The sequence below is a fragment of the Stenella coeruleoalba genome (genome assembly GCF_951394435.1).
Source record: "Stenella coeruleoalba genome assembly, chromosome: 5".
Classification (NCBI taxonomy): domain Eukaryota; kingdom Metazoa; phylum Chordata; class Mammalia; order Artiodactyla; family Delphinidae; genus Stenella; species Stenella coeruleoalba.
The window spans coordinates 79,467,040-79,482,745 of NC_137150.1; the positions used below are offsets into that span (position 1 = coordinate 79,467,040).

At 42.9% G+C, this 15,706-nt stretch overlaps 2 protein-coding genes across 3 annotated transcripts in view; one reads left to right on the plus strand and one right to left on the minus strand.

Annotated features, from left to right (window-relative positions):
- The window catches only part of TMEM39A (transmembrane protein 39A), a 31,878-nt gene extending 28,563 nt beyond the window's left edge, over positions 1-3,315 (plus strand). The window contains exon 9 of the mRNA XM_079922601.1: positions 1,419-3,315. Within this exon, the coding sequence (XP_079778727.1) occupies positions 1,419-1,652 (234 nt within the window). The 3' untranslated portion in view covers positions 1,653-3,315. The remainder of the gene's footprint in view (positions 1-1,418) is intronic.
- Positions 3,316-7,943: 4,628 nt separating this feature from the next.
- ARHGAP31 (Rho GTPase activating protein 31) overlaps positions 7,944-15,706 on the minus strand; it is a 113,091-nt gene continuing 105,328 nt past the window's right edge. For both annotated transcript variants that reach the window (XM_079922988.1, XM_079922989.1), the window contains exon 12: positions 7,944-14,992. In XM_079922988.1, the coding sequence (XP_079779114.1) occupies positions 12,554-14,992 (2,439 nt within the window). In that variant the 3' untranslated portion in view covers positions 7,944-12,553. The remainder of the gene's footprint in view (positions 14,993-15,706) is intronic.

Here is a 15,706-nt window from a genome sequence, read left to right on the forward strand (position 1 = left end):
AAACCTACAGTAACCAGATAGTTTATTAAAATTTTCTGCTTGAAATATAAGTATTTTCCTTGCTAGTGTTGGACAGCCGAAGAATCAGGTGGAATCCATAGAAGAAAGATTAAAGGAATTAACTTGTTACTGATTTTGTGTGACCAAAGTAAATCGGTGCTTCTCAAAGTGGTGGTTGGGTCACTTAGAGTCAGAATCTCTGAAGGATCCTAGGAATTTGCAGCATTTGCATATTTGGAAATGATTCTTAGGCACACTGTTTAAGAACACTCACTTAAAATGTGCCTATTACCTGTAGCTCTGGCTGTCCTCACATTTTTACTCATTCGGTTTATAGCTTACCTGCACATTTAATTATAATTGTTATATTTGCCACAGAATCTGAAATTGCCTAATTTTTTTTAGAATGTTAATTCTGAGCCAATTTTATACATGATATTACTGGAGATCATGTAATAAAACCCAGGTTAAACATGTTCTTCCTCCTGCAGAAGGATCCTGAGAACCAGCTACCTTTCAGAGCTGTCATGATGATTTGGTTTTATTCTCAGATTCGAGTCCTGAGGTCTAAATTATTCTTTTAGATCTGATATACTACCATTATCACAGTTTGCATTCTTTGACCTCTATCTTCCTATTCATAATACATTTTTATTAGTCAACCAGGATTTAGCCTCTTAGACTGAAGAATTTGGTGGGAATGAAAACAGGTCTGTTTTTAGCCAAACTCTAATTCTGACTAATTTTTCCTTCCTTCCTCATTGTTCTGTCTTTGTTCACCCTACTTATCAATACCCAGAAAAACTGAACAAAATAGAACAGACAGCATGGTGGGTAACAGTTTAAGAAAAAAATTAAGAAATTACTGTATTGATATTTCAACTTATATTACCACTGCTCCCTGCAGACTTGTCTAGTGTAGGTGTTTATGTCTTAGACCAGCCCACAAACTAACAATGATTTTTGTATTTTTAAGCAGTTACATTTTAAGTGGTTTATGAGTTACCTACATATAATATCCTCAGTTTTTGTCTCTTGACTTGAGAGTCTAAAATATTTCCCATTTGGTCCTTTATCCAGCCCCTGTCTTAGATAAATAAATATACTTTTGGTTATCTGAAATAAAATATATACCTAAGATAAAATCTAGGAAAAATTTTTGAGGCAGAGTTCTTTTGGATGTAATCCCTTTTCATGTCTCGGGGTGTTGAAATAAAATGTATTTCATTATTACTTGAGCAAAAAAGAAAGCGTTTGGGTCTCTATAGCAAGAAATAGCCTGATTGATACTCAATAAGCAGATCTGCTTGTTAGTGCACATAGGAGCCTGTAAATATGAAATGATTTTAGAAGAAAAATGTGAGAATAACTGCAGTCTTTTCTATGAAATAACATTTTGCTTTTTAACTTCCTTACAGTTCCTGTTTCATCGTCCATTAAGGCTGTTAAATCTGCTTATCCTTATTGAGGGCAGTGTTGTCTTCTACCAGCTCTATTCCTTGCTGCGGTCGGAGAAGTGGAACCATACACTTTCCATGGCTCTCATCCTCTTCTGCAACTACTATGTTTTATTTAAGCTCCTCCGGGACAGAATAGTATTAGGCAGGGCATACTCCTATCCACTCAATAATTATGAACTCAAGGCAAACTAAGCTGCCTCTCAACAGTGAGGGAGAACTCAGATAAAAATATTTTCATACGTTCTATTTTTTTCTTGCGATTTTTATAAATATTTAAGATATTTTATATTTTGTATACTATTATGTTTTGAAAGGTGGGGAGGGCAAGTGACATTAAATGTATCCATAAACAAGATGATGTGATCTTTCATGTGTTAGTATATCTGAATAATATACAGAGGAGAGGTGTGCCTCTCCAGTAAAGAGATTGATTTGTTTATATGGCTCTGGAATAACTTATTCACTTATGAACACATCTCATATATCACTTGACACAGTACCTTTTGTGTGTCTACTTTCCTTCTAGTCTTTCTCATTATCTTTAGTCCTTAGCTGGTCTTATTGCTACAGAAAGAGAGAGATCAGTGGAGTTGCCTGACAGCACTCATTGTCTTTTTTTTCTGATTGGCAGATAGTATTGGAATGCATGGGGCAAAAGTGGGTTTTCGTCCTGGTGGGGTTCTCTTTGCTGCCTACTGGGAGGAAGCATTTCTAAGGTAGGAACTCAGCGTTCTATCTGCCATATGACATTTAAATATACTTTTGTGTAAGCTCTTACCCTGAAACAGGATATTGTTCTCATTTTCCCTGTTCTTTCACTTTTTTTGCTTGTAAAGATTTTCCTTTTATTGTTAGCTGTTTTGAAAGAATACTTTTTAGGACAGAATAGAGTGCCCAGACTTATGAAGGAGCTGGTGTGTGACTAGATCAGTGGGAGAAGATGAGCACATATCCCCTGGGCTGGGGTCTGAGCAGGTTGAAGACACCAAGTTACTGGAGGAATGGATGCAGTCTAGCAGCAACTCTGCTACAGAGGCATGTTTAGAGTTACCAGCAGAAGTGAAATATGAGAATTTACTCTTTTGTCCTCAGGTAGTTTGATCTGTGTGTGTTTTGAATTTCATACTCCAGAACCTTTATGTCTGTGAGCATTAACCCCTTTCAGTCCATTTTCTTGAGAGGTGATATACTTAGTCAGTTGATGTCACTAGTCATCTGAATTTCTGAGGCCCTGTCTTGAGAGCCTGAAATATATTCTCATGTGTTTTCTATGCTCACTTTGGCTTTTTTACACTGAAACACAATATGGCTTAGGAAGTAAAAAAAAAAAAAAAAAAAAAATCACGTAATTCATAAACTGGCTCTGAAAACAGTTCTTGCAGAAGAGTTCCCAACAGGTTTTCAGCAAAGGCAGCATTGTGAGGAGTAGGTGTGTGTACAGCTACCCAGGGTGACTACTATGTGTAACCATTGTTTCCTTAAATATTTTGATGGATACACTTTTTTTCTTTTAAGTTACATAATTTGATAGTCAATATGAGTGTATTCAGTCATTCAACAAATACTTGTTGGCCACCAGGCACTATTTTATGCACTGGGGATATAGCAGTGAGTAAGAAAAGCAAAGGCCCTACCTCAAGAGCTTACCATGTGGGGGGCGGGGGGTGCAAAATATGCTGTAAACAAACATATAATTTAATGTCTCCTGGTAGTAGCAATAGGTGTGGTAAAGCGAAAATTAAAAACAGATCAAGGAAATAGAAAGTGCTAGGAATGGCATTGCTAGAAGGCATCTTTTTTTTTAAATAAATTTATTTATTTATTTATTTATTTTTGGCTGCGCTGGGTCTTCGTTGCTGCGCCTGGGTTTTCTCTAGTTGCGGTGAGTGGGGGCTACTCTTCGCTGTGGTGCGCGGGCTTCTCATTGCAGTGGCTTCTCTTGTTGCGGAGCACGGGCTCTAGGCATGCGGGCTTCAGTAGTTGTGGCTCGCGGGCTCTAGAGCGCAAGCTCAGCAGTGTGGTGCATGGGCTTAATTGCTCCACGGCATGTGGGATCTTCCTGGACCAGGGCTCGAACCCGTATCCCCTGCATTGGCAGGCGGATTCTTAACTACTGTGCCACCAGGGAAGTCCCTAGAAGGCATCTTCGAGGAGATGATTTCTGAGCAAAGATCAGATGAAGCAAGACTGAGGAGAATTCCATGTTACAGTAACAGCAAAGTGAGTGCCCTCAGGTGGGAATAATTTTGGTACATTGGAAAAATAACAAGATAACCAGTGTGTTGGTTGTTTTTGTAAAGTGGTTCAGCCTAAATATGGTAGTTCTTGAGTGGGGGAAGGTGGGAAAGCTGCCATCTCAATATTCTTTCCTTAGGGTCTTGAAGATATGCTTCTTTTGACTAATATTTTGGTGAGATTACTTGACAGCTAAGAGCAAAATGGGTGGCCTGGGCATAAAGATGTCTCATCACGATGGCCCCAGATTGGTTCTGTCATTGAAAAGTAGCCCAGATAACTGGGCTAGTAATAGACTAGTCTATTATTAGAGATAATAGACTAGTCTTTACACGCAGGCTCAGCGGCCATGGCTCACAGGCCCAGCCGCTCCGCGGCATGTGGGATCTTCCCGGACCGGGGCACGAACCCGCGTCCCCTGCATCAGCAGGCGGACTCTCAACCACTGCGCCACCAGGGAAGCCCAATAGACTAGTTTTGAAAGCTGACATGATTCCCCCTTCTGGTTTGACCTGTCTTGGCCATATTCTAAAGAAGTAGCACAGGAGGACCAGATGCCAACCTGGCCAAACAAATGAGTGAATATAATAAATAAAAATTAATTTTGACTAAAGGAATTGCAAAATGCCCCCCTTCTCCTTCCAGATATGACAGCATCAGGGAGATAAAACCCTTCAGTTCATCATGCTTCTACTCATTTTAGCTGACATTTGTAGATGCCACATTCAGATGGGGGAGAGAAGAATTACTAGTTACCTGTGTATCCTATTACTTAGGGATCATGTGATATAAAGGACACCATCTTTGTTTAGTGATAGGGGGAGATGCATGCCCATTAAAGAATGGCCTTTTTTTTTGTAATTATTAAATATTGGGAAATGGTATGTGGAAAAAATGGTATAGCAAAAGATCAGTTAGGTGAACTTGGGATACTGGAAAAGGAAAGAAGTTGCTTGACCAGTTGTCTGGGTGGCTTAAGGTGAGTAAATGTGTCAGAGTAGAGGAGGGTAGTTCACAGGCATTATTAGCATGATGGAAACGTTCCTCAATATCCTGTTTACTCTGATTCCATGTTTTATTCCCTAAGCTGCTTTCCCTCCCCTCCCTATCAATTACCTCCACACCACCCCTCTCATTTCTATTTACTGAGCAATTACTATGTGCTAGATACTGCTGAGTGCCAGAGATACTCATGTTCAGAGTGCATTTACTAGAAGGCAAAAAAGTAAATAATTGTAACACAAATGTGCTCAGTCAAGGAAGTATATGCAAGAGACAGAATTAATGCAGGAAAATGATCAACTTTGCTGGAGCTGCAGTGTCAGGGAATGCCTCACTGCATCAGTAACACACATGATGCATTTTGAAGCAGCACTAGTTTACCACAGAGATGAGAGAGGGAGGGAGGGCTCATGCAGTGGGAACAGAAGAGGCAAAAACTCGCATAGACTTGCACTAAGTTTTTAACTAATAGTTCAATAATGCTAAAGAGCTAGGCAAGGAATAGATTACAGAGGGACTCGAGTTCCACATTAAGTGGTTTGGATTTTTATTATCTTGTAGGTCACAGATTGTCAAAGGAGTGATCCTTGGGCACTGCATCAGATCTACTAAGTCAGAATCTTGAGGGTGAAGCCCAGTAATACATACTTTTCACAAGTACTTCAGGTAATTCTTAAGTGGACAGAAGGCTGGGGACTTTTGTAGACAGAAGCTATCTAATGAGAGATTTTAAGCCGAGGACTTAACGATGACCCAAAGAGTTTTCAGGTCAAGGGTTCTGGAAGTGTAATTTTTGGACCAGCAGCATTGGCATCACCTAACTGGGAACTTGTTAGAAATGGGAATTTTCAAGCCCTAACCCAAACCTAACAGTCGGAAACTCTGGATGAATACCTAGGTCTGTTTGAACACACACTCCAGGGGATTTTGATGAGAACCACTATCCTGTATTAGATAACTTTGGCAGCAATATGTCGGATAGGTTTGGAGAATGGGAGGATGTGAGACTTAAAGCAGGGAGACCAATTAGTCAACTATTTAAAAAGTCCATATAAGAGAAAATGGGAAAAGTTGGGGTGGGGTCTCACCACTGTGTGATAGAAAAAGCCACGGACATGAATAAAATAATGTAGGGAAAGTATGTACAGTGAAAAAGGAAGGACAGAATTCTGATGAATAACAACATTTAAGGGCAGAGGAAGAGGAAGCTTTCAAATGAGCAACACTAAGGAAATGGAAGTCCAAGAGATGAGGTGAATTAGAGTTTCAAGAAAGGAATGATTACAGTGTCAAATATAAAAGGTAAGTCAGGAGACTAAGAACTGACTGTTGGATTTGATTGTGAGACCACTGGTAACTTTAGTAAGAGAAGTTTAATGAAGCAGTGAGGGTGGAGCTCGGGTGGCAGTTGGTTCAGAGTAGTGAATTGGGAAGAAGGAGCCGTTTGGAAGAGGAATAGCGCTTCTCCTGAGTTAGAAAGGAGTTTAGGGACACACGTATGAATAAGGGAAGTGGCAATGTATCTGATAGCATAAACTTGTTAAGTAAGAAGTAATTATGTTTTCAAAGGAGTGGTCCATCTGGGAGGGGGAATAGCCTTTATGAGTTTTGGGAATGAGGTCACTGCTGAGGTGGTAAACCATAAATTTACAAAGGCTTTCTTCATGGTTTTACGATTTTCTGTAGTCTAACTCAATAGACACAGTAAAAGGGTAGTAAGATGGGTGGTAAGAGTCCTGGTCCTGGTTTGGAGGTTTGCCAAGCAGGTATAGCTGAAGGACGTAGCCAAGGGAGTTATGAGAATAGCTGAGATGATGCACCTTGGGGTCTGGAAAGGCTGGGGAAGAAGAATGAAGTCTGGTGGGAGTACTGGCCATCAGAAAGAGCAGGGCTGGGTTGGGCATTAGTGATCTTGAGCAAGTAGAAGGAATAAAGGAGCAAAGATAGGAGTTCTGAGAAGAATATGGGAGTTCAGGATCATAGAGTTCTGGGTTATGAAACAGCCTGATGTGTACCCCTGGAAGCAGATGGTCAAAATTCAGTAGAGGCAAAAGCCGTAAGCAATTGTGGCAAGGGTGTAGGATGAGTTTTCCTCAGGAACGTTGAAGTCATCCAGGATGACGATGGGACAGGAGGTAGAGAGTCTGGTGCCGAAAACTGGGAAATCTGGCACACGGACTACATCATGGCCACAAAGAACAGAAAAGGTAAAATCGCTGGATGCCATAAATTTCAGTAATGAGATTTTTGCATGAGATGGGAAGAAACGGTGCAGAAGCAGGAGCGGGAAACTGGATAAAATTTCTGGGCTTTTTGTAGTCTGTGTAATGTGGGAAAAATGGGCAGGGAAAGAAGCGTCCTCAGGTGAGTGTCAACTTTTACTGAACCCTAAGAAGTGGAGGCAACGTTCAGTGAAGAGATTCAAGGAGAGAAGCACTCTAGAGGAACTGGAGGAAAGATTAGGAGTGAGAGGAACTGTGTGTTGCCAGTTTGGCAGGGGGGAAGAGTGGTAGGCTTACTCAGAGAAACAGAGAAGTGTGGGGATCTGGGAGTATATAGGATAAAAGGCATTTATGGCAGCAATGAAGGAACAAGAGCAGGCCTGAGTGGTGTAAAGTTCTAAATAGAATATTGCCGAAATGCTAGAATTTTAATACCCTTGGCCACAATATTTTTCACTGCAAATATCACCAAGTTGTGAGCCTAGGCTGTATGATTGTTGTTTTAAGGGCCTGTCATTTCAGCTCATTGAGTGCCTCTCTCCCCTCCCCCAGCCCCCTTCTGTGATAATATATGCCACGATAGCAAACTTTTGTTTTTCCCTCAGAGCACCATTAACAAAAATCACTGAAAAAAATAGTCCTCCCTGACTAATTCAAGAAATAGAAAAATTGAGTTCACATCTTTGCAGGTAGACCCACATAACTCCTTAAGCTGTGGAGTTTTGAGAAGTAATAGCTTTTTTTCCTTCTCATTTTTCATGACAACATCCATTGATTTATACTGGGTATATTGGGTGACATGTATGATTGCAACAGTAAGAGAGTGAAGTTGCAAATATTTGACAATTATTAAGATGTAAAATAACAAAGCAAGAAAATTTTACTGACGCAAATGATCAGGACTTGTGCTGTGAGGAGACCAAACCTTGAAGTAATAAAAAATGACATCAAACAGAACAAAGTAGACCAATGAGCCTGAATGCATAAAGTCCACTTTTCCTATTATTGATTTTGCTGATCCCATGTCCTCTAGTTCATAGTGCCGTCATGAGCATTATGTTTTATATCATTTATTAGAGTACATTTTTAAAGGATAACAATCTTTTAATTACACTTAAATGTCTCTAAGGATAGGTTTAATATTTATGCTTTAATCAATAGAAAAACATTTTGATTATATCTTTGGAAACATATTTGTCAAGCTCAACAAACAGCTGAAATCATGTGGCTTTCTAATAGACTCCTTTGAGAAAGTGCTTTACCTTACAGAATTATAAGCCAGGAAGTACTATGGCATTAAGTTAATGCAAAGCATTGTGATTCATCCAGTAAAACACATGGCTCTGAATTTCATAGGTTTCGTATATGTAACTACATCCTCCTTCATCCTCATAGAAGTGATCCCTGCATTGCTCATGAACTTCAACGCTACTAAATGTGTGCCAGTTGATCAGTGGTGGCCCCAATTTTATCCTATATGGACTTACCCTGATCTTAAGCAATCACCCTTCTACCATCTCCCATTCCTCTCCATGCTTGGAAAGGTGCTTGCTCCCTCTTCTGGTCTAACTTTGCTAGGAAAGGTGTTGACAAAGGAGGACACATGCTTTGTCATTCCACATTTTGAACTGACCTTCCTGCTGGAAATGCCTGAAATCATACTCCTGGCAACATTTAACCCCAAGATTCATGTTGTCATCAGATAGGACAGGTCATGGTAGAATGTAGTCCTAATCAATCCTGGTGGGAATTGGACCTACCCTGAATCTCTCCCATTCCAATCCCAGACAAATGAATCTTAGGTTTCCCAGTAGCTCTTCAGGCAGAACACAAGACCTGTGTAGACAATCGACTGACCCACCCAACTTTAGGCAAATGTGATTATCATGTGCTAAACATTAGACATGAAAGTAACAATTTTTCTTGGACCTATGAGTTCATCATCAACAGGAGTTAACCCATTTTGTGATGATGGAAGTGTCTAAACCCCCCTCTCAGGGAGTATGGAACCCTGATGTTACCTGGCTCATTTGCCGAGATCCAACAAGACTTCACAGCCAAACTAATTAAGACCATGCAAAACCTCAGAACTATTTATTCTTAGTTACCACTCGCTAAGTTTTTAAGTGATCAAAGCAAAATTCTCAGCACCTGAATGTCTTCCTGGTACCTTCTACTGGATTTGTAATTGTGTTTAACTTGATTAAAGTCAGTAGGTAACTTGAACACTATTAGCAATCATATTAAAAGATGCTAAGTTGCTACCTGTTTTCCCTTGCTGCTTTCATTTGGTAACTTAATGGTTCTAGATCTTGCTCCTGGTTGCTTATAGGCTGTTTCATTTGCTACCATCCCTCTCCCCTTTTTCATTAGACTCTTGAAGAATTTCAGAGTTCTGAGGTACCCAGTGCAATATTACTAAGCTCTTGATAAATATTGTCTGTTGAGGATGATGATGTTTACATTTTTAATCTCCCCAGAATTCAGAATTTTGCCTTGGCCAATATTTTGAATTTTAGGGCTTAGATTAGGCTAACAGTGTCTTAATGGGGTTTTTGATCAGGACCCTTCATATTCCATTTGAAGCAGAGAATAAAAACTAAATTCCCTCTACCTGGTACATTTTGGCAAAAAAAAAAAAAAAAAGGTTGGCCTGGGAGGGCCATTTTGCCAATAAATATAGGTTATTATCTTATTAGGCAACCATTAACACTGAAGGAAACATTAGAATATGCATGCATTTCACTTTAAATTCAGGATTTAAAATCAGCCACCCCCATTTTGATGACTCATAGTTTATTTGAAGGTGCCTTTTGAGAATTTGTTTCTGTAGCCCTTTCTAGGGCACCATGTAGATCCTCCTATAAATAGCAGCACCTCTTCTCTCCTTCCCCTAGATGGAAGCAGGCAGTCTGATTTTCATCCAGCCATTCTCAGGGGGTTCATTTTTCAGTCCCAAGTGGATGACCAAATAGGTAATCTCAGGAGATTTGGGGGGAACAATTTCAAGGGGAAAATGTAATGAGTTTTCCTTGTCATGGAATGGAATTTCGTCAGTGCCAGGCTAGCCCCAGCTCACAGGAAGTTTATGATTATGGAGAGGTCCATACTTTAGCAGCAGGACACTGACCAAGAAGGTGAGTCAGCTTCCAAGGCCTTCTGGATTGATTGATTGGCTGGGAAAGCTCAGAGTAGGGAATAGCTCCGGCCAGTTGTCACACACACTCTGTGTGTGTGATGACATGTGGATGATATCCACACACTCACACTTCTGAAGATGATGCTACAAATGAAAGATGTCAGAGTCTAAGGAACATGGCAGTCATTTAATCTACATAGGTGCCTCAAGTTGAACTCCCTTGTTATTATGGAAATGGTGGCTTCTCAGTCTATCCTCAAATAAAAATATATCCTCTAAGTGTTACAAAAATTTTAAATAATCATAAAATAGTTTAAATATTTCATTACTTGGCTCAGAGTTCTGATGGTGAAGCAAAGTGCAGTTCCCTCCCTCTCTCACATCCTAACTGGAACATGGTCTTTATCAAAGTGTAGACACCACGGTGTACTGATACTGACATAAAGCCTGTCTGCCACATTTTCCGATAAGGCAGAAATGTACTTTTCAAATCTCCTAAACACGGCTTTCCTCATCTGGCACCACTATATTCCTTCACCTTTCTTGCCTAGGGAAAAAATGCTATCTATACCTTAGGACTTTTCTTACGGGTTTACATCTCCTTGGCTGTTGGTCCAATGTCTGCTCACCCAATGCAAAAACCACTGACCAAAGGCCTATTAACTGCTCCCCTTGCTCACTCAGTGCCCTCTGAGAGCAGAACTCGTCAGCTGGCTTGCCGTTTATCTGTCACAGACACTGGCTTAAAAGGTATAGGACAAGATTTCAAAATTCTGTAAGGCTTCTCAGGGAAGAAGGGAGAGAGGAATATGTATCTGTTGCAGGACATCAGCTTCCAGTTTCTCACTGGAGGAGGTAACTTCAGTTCAGCCCCTACCCAGCCCATTGCCAGCCTTGGTTGTGAGGTCTGCTCAGAGGTACTGCTAGCTCTTAGAGAAATGTCTGCAGCGATTGAGCTTCTGGACAGAGTTCAGCCAGCCTTGAACCTGAGAAGAGGTGCATAGAGCTAAAAATAGGTCCTATCTTTCTTTGTTTCTCAAACAAGATAGTTGTCTTAGAAGGTTTGAAAGTGTTGATACCATGATGGGTTTTGCATTGAGAAGGGCTCCTGTGAAGCCCTTTTTGGAAGAGCACCAAAAATCTGCCAGCAGGTTATGTTAATTCTCCTTCCTCTCTCCAGCTGAAAAGGAAAGAACCATTTGAAGTTCCAAATAACTGAAATAAAATCAGATTGGTTTATTGCTTCTGCTTGCATATAGACAGGAGAAGAGCAAATTTGAGTGCCTGGGGTGGGTGCTGGATGAAGGGAATTATGGAAGGGGGAGGGGTGTCTCAAATCTGCTCTTGACCAATGGAGGGGGAGGGAGGAAGGAAGGTACCCACTGGCTAAAATGAAATACATTTTCAAGAAGGGCAGCTCTCACCAAGCGGGAGTGATGGCCACCCTGCAAGGGTTCTTCCCACTCCTCCTAGGGCTCCCCGCTTATCCTCTCTGGTACTCTGGTCCCAGCCTAGTGTGGAAGGAGAGTGAAACTGAGCTAGAGGTGTTTTCTGTGAAAGTCCCACCAATTTATTAAACACTTAACGTTTGGAGGGTTCTGCCTATGTGTGAGGCTTTCCTCTTTGATGACAATCTGTTCGTGAACTCTGATACTGGAAGGAGAGCAGATCACTAACTCATACTAAATGAAGATTTAGCACATTTCATTGAGGTAACCCTCAGCTCAGCCCCCACCCTGCCCGACTACTGGATTTATAAATCACAGGGCAGGATCATGGCAGCTGGAGTCCCAAATTAATAAAAGCCAGAGCCGGAAAGTCTTCTTGGATTGTGCCAGTCTCAGAGTTTGCTCTTGAGTATAGATTCTGATTTTCTATGCTGGTATATGGAGCCATCTGGGATAGATCTGCAGGGATTCCAGGGCAAGCACGGCTATATTCACCCACCTGGATGTCTAAGTGTACGTTAGTTTGCATTTCCAAACCTGCTTCTACTCTGGATAGTACACTTTTACAAAGCTTATCAGAAAACTGGTCTAAAAGAACACATGCTTTAAAGAGCATTAAAAAGCATGAAGTAAATAGGAGGCCTTCAAACCTCAATAGCAACATTTTCCAACACAGGCAAAGGATTTCGCTTTCTTTCAAAAGACATCACATCCAGCTCTCAACAGTACTAGATAATGGCAATGGGGGAGTGATGCAACTTATAAGCCCCAAATATCACTGGAGGCCAGCATTTCATCCTTTTCCCTAACCTGACTTTTCCCTGCCTGCTCAAATAGGCTTATTTAAATGTCATCTCTTGGTCCTTCCCTTGACCTCTCTCCTGGCAAATGGCCTAATTAATAAATGGTCAAAAGGCTGAAGAAAGAGAAGAGGCCAAAATAAGCCCGAACTTGGATAACCTCTGCCTGGAATAAAGGCAAGTTGCCGCTGTAATAACTTCCAGATGAATCATGACATTTTCTCAGACACCAGCAGATGAACTGATGTCATTCTATTTGCCTCCCACTTCTGCCATCCAGAATCACTGATCTCCGCTGGGGCTGGTAAAAACAGCTTGTTGAGGTCTCCAGTCTCTGGCCATTCTTAGGGATGGTCATTTTATTCCTAAGTGTAACCCCTTCTGGTGTGACCCATGTGTTTTCTGCCAACTCCCCACAAAGAAGGCCAGGGGAAATTGTCTGGGTGGGACTTCTGATAGGGGACAGCAGGACCTTGGAATCTGTCACTGTAGATGAGGGGGGCGGGTGGTCCATGATGGGGAAAGGAGGACTGAATAAGATTAGGCTCTGAGGTCTTCCTGGTCTTGACCTGTGGAAAGGCTTAGAACCCCCTGATGGTCGCTCTATTTTTGAAGAAAGAAGGTTGTCCCCAGATGGCTCTGTCTCTGATGTGCGCTTTCTACATTGCACTACTGCATCCTGAGTGGAGAGCAGGTTAACTAACCCTGGTTCTGGAGAAAGGGTGGATCCCTCGCACATGCGAGATGCAGTGGCATCCACTGGCAAGGACTCAATGGCTCCTGTATCTTGCTTTGGTTTCTCTTCCTTTGGGCTTTCCAAGGAGGAGAGAGAAGCATCTTGGGCAAGTTTCTGAGAGGTTCCACCAGTTGAGCCGGGTTCCTCTTGGTTCCTCTCCAGGGGCTGAGCCCCACTCTCCTCTGAGCTCTGAGAGGGCAGGGGCTGTGGGATCTGGGTATACTGAATCTTGGGTGGAATGACTGGGACTGCCCTGGCCTGGCACATTTTGACCATGAAGGAGGTTCTCACAGCTGACACACTCACAGGAGCTGAGTTACGGCGGCCCGTCAGGGCATGAGCAACAATGTCCAGGTCCTGAGAGTCCTGGGAGTAAACCCTCCAGGGGTCTACTTTACAGTGAGATGAGGTCATCCATGTGATCTTTGGGTCTCCTGGCTCAGAGAGCTGCATTCCAGGTGAACCAAATGAGGCCACATTCTCAAACCGGAAGACGTCAGTGATGGGAATGGCAGAGTCCAAGTTGAGAGAAGAAGGCCTATTTTTCCCCTTTAGGGGCCCACATTCAGTGCTCTTCAGCTGTAACTTTGGGGGATGCTCTCCAGGTGAGGTGCTGTCTTGCACACCCGGTGAATTCTCCTTGCTGTTTTCTGGCCCAGGATCACTACCTTGCTCAATTTGAGGGTTGTGTGGCCCCAGGTGTGTCCCCAGTTCCTTTCCCTCTGCTAGACTGACAGGGCTGGATTCTGCTGATTTGGGCTGCAAACCACCTGGTCCCTTCTGGTTGTGAGGAACCTCTGTCCTTTTCAGGCCAGAGAACTCTTGAAAGGACCTCATGGCTTTCTCATCCCATCCAGTAATCTCGCTCCTGGGTGCCAAGGGCTGCAGAGGGTTGGAATTCCTCTCTGCTTCAAGATTAGCACAGCTGCTGGAGGAGGAACCCTCAAGAGTCCACTGGCTCTTAACCGTGGTTTTGCCATCTAGAGAATGGCTCTGGCGAAGGCTGGGCCTGTGGGAAAGCCTCTTCTCCAACCGGTGGCCCTGGGGGCCCTGCATCTGGGCCTCTTGTACATCTTTAAGGGTGGGTGAGTGCAGGGGACTTGTCACCCACTGGGGCTCCTCCCAGGGCTCCACCATCTCCAGACCATGCTGGGCAATGTCTGTCACAGTGTCATCTTCATCACAGTCTGAGGGCTCCTGTACTAAGTGGGCTACATCCTCCTCTCCTTGTGGAGAAATCTCAACCTCCCTGGTTGGGCTTGGAAAGCTAGAGCCTTTGCCCTCAGAAGCAGCATTCTTTGAATTTTGCTTTTCACTTTGTTCTGAAGAGGCCTCCTCTCCCTGACAAAGACTGGGAATCCCAGGGCTGCCTTTGGACTTCAGCTGATCTATATACGGGTTTGTTCTCAAATTCCCAGATGAGTCTTCTCTCTCAGGGGCACCCTTCAATAGCTGGACTGGAGGCGCCTCCTCCAAAGGAGTTGGAGGAGGAGGAGAAACAGGCAGGAGCAGAGGAGACAGATTCCCTGGGCCCCCCACCTCCGCTGCTGCTTGTGGAGGAGACTTCTCAAATGGAACCATTTCCAGAGGAGTCAGGCTGGCAGGGTCTGGGCGCTGGCCCTTTTCAGGCTCGGATCTATGGAGGATGCTGGTTGTCTCCGACTTCTCTCTACTGGCTGCTGCGGAAGTGCCCTGTGTGCTCTGATTGGTTGGATCCTTAGTCCACTCCTCCAGAGGGGCGGAAACTGGAGCTGGGGCAGAGCCACAAGGCAGGCTCCCAGGAGGCTCCGGGGAAGCAAAAGGCCCTGGACTAGACTCAAGAATAGGCTGAGTCGCGCCGGTCTTTAGAGCAGGTGGGGGCAAGGAGGAGAGTTCCTCCTCAGATTCAATAATTTTCAGCTCTTGTTGAATCTCAGGCCAGATCAGGGCGTTGGCCAGATCATCTTCATCCTGAAAAACATCAAGAAACTGATTACTTAGAACCAAAGACTCTCTCGGCGCGGACATCCGCACTGTTTCCCAGGGAGCGTCTAGGGACTGGAGCAGTGCCTGGCGGCGCTAACCTCAGCACACAAAGGATACAGTGTTAGTAATAACTGTGGCTGTTTATTCATGCTTACCGTGTGCCATGACATCATTAACTGTATTTTCTTAATTTCCCCAAGGACCGTAAAAGAGAACTACTACTGTAATTACTCCCATTTTAGAGATGAGAACTGTGTTCAAATAGATTAAACATTTTACCAAAGCCACACAGCAGCAGACCAAGACTGAATTCCAGCTCAGTGTGCCCCAGAACATAAGCACTTAATCCCTGTGCACTGTTGCCCTAATAAAACAAACCAACCCCTGATCTCATATAACCTCAGGTTGACCCGATGGCTCACAAGAATGAGAGTCTCCCAGTGGAATGAAATGGTAACTCTTGTCCTGACACCTGCTTTCCAAATAAATAAAAATAGCTTTCCCCTCTTATTACCAAAGAAATACATACTCCACATGGAAAAAAAGATTTGATACATATGAAAAGAAAGAAGGATGAAAAATAGCAAAATGATATACCCCCAATTCCCCACAGATAACCACTGTCAACTGAGATGGGTGCTTCCTGCGCCATCTTATTTGTTGTCCTTGTCTCCCCTCAAGTCCAGCTTCTCTCTGTCC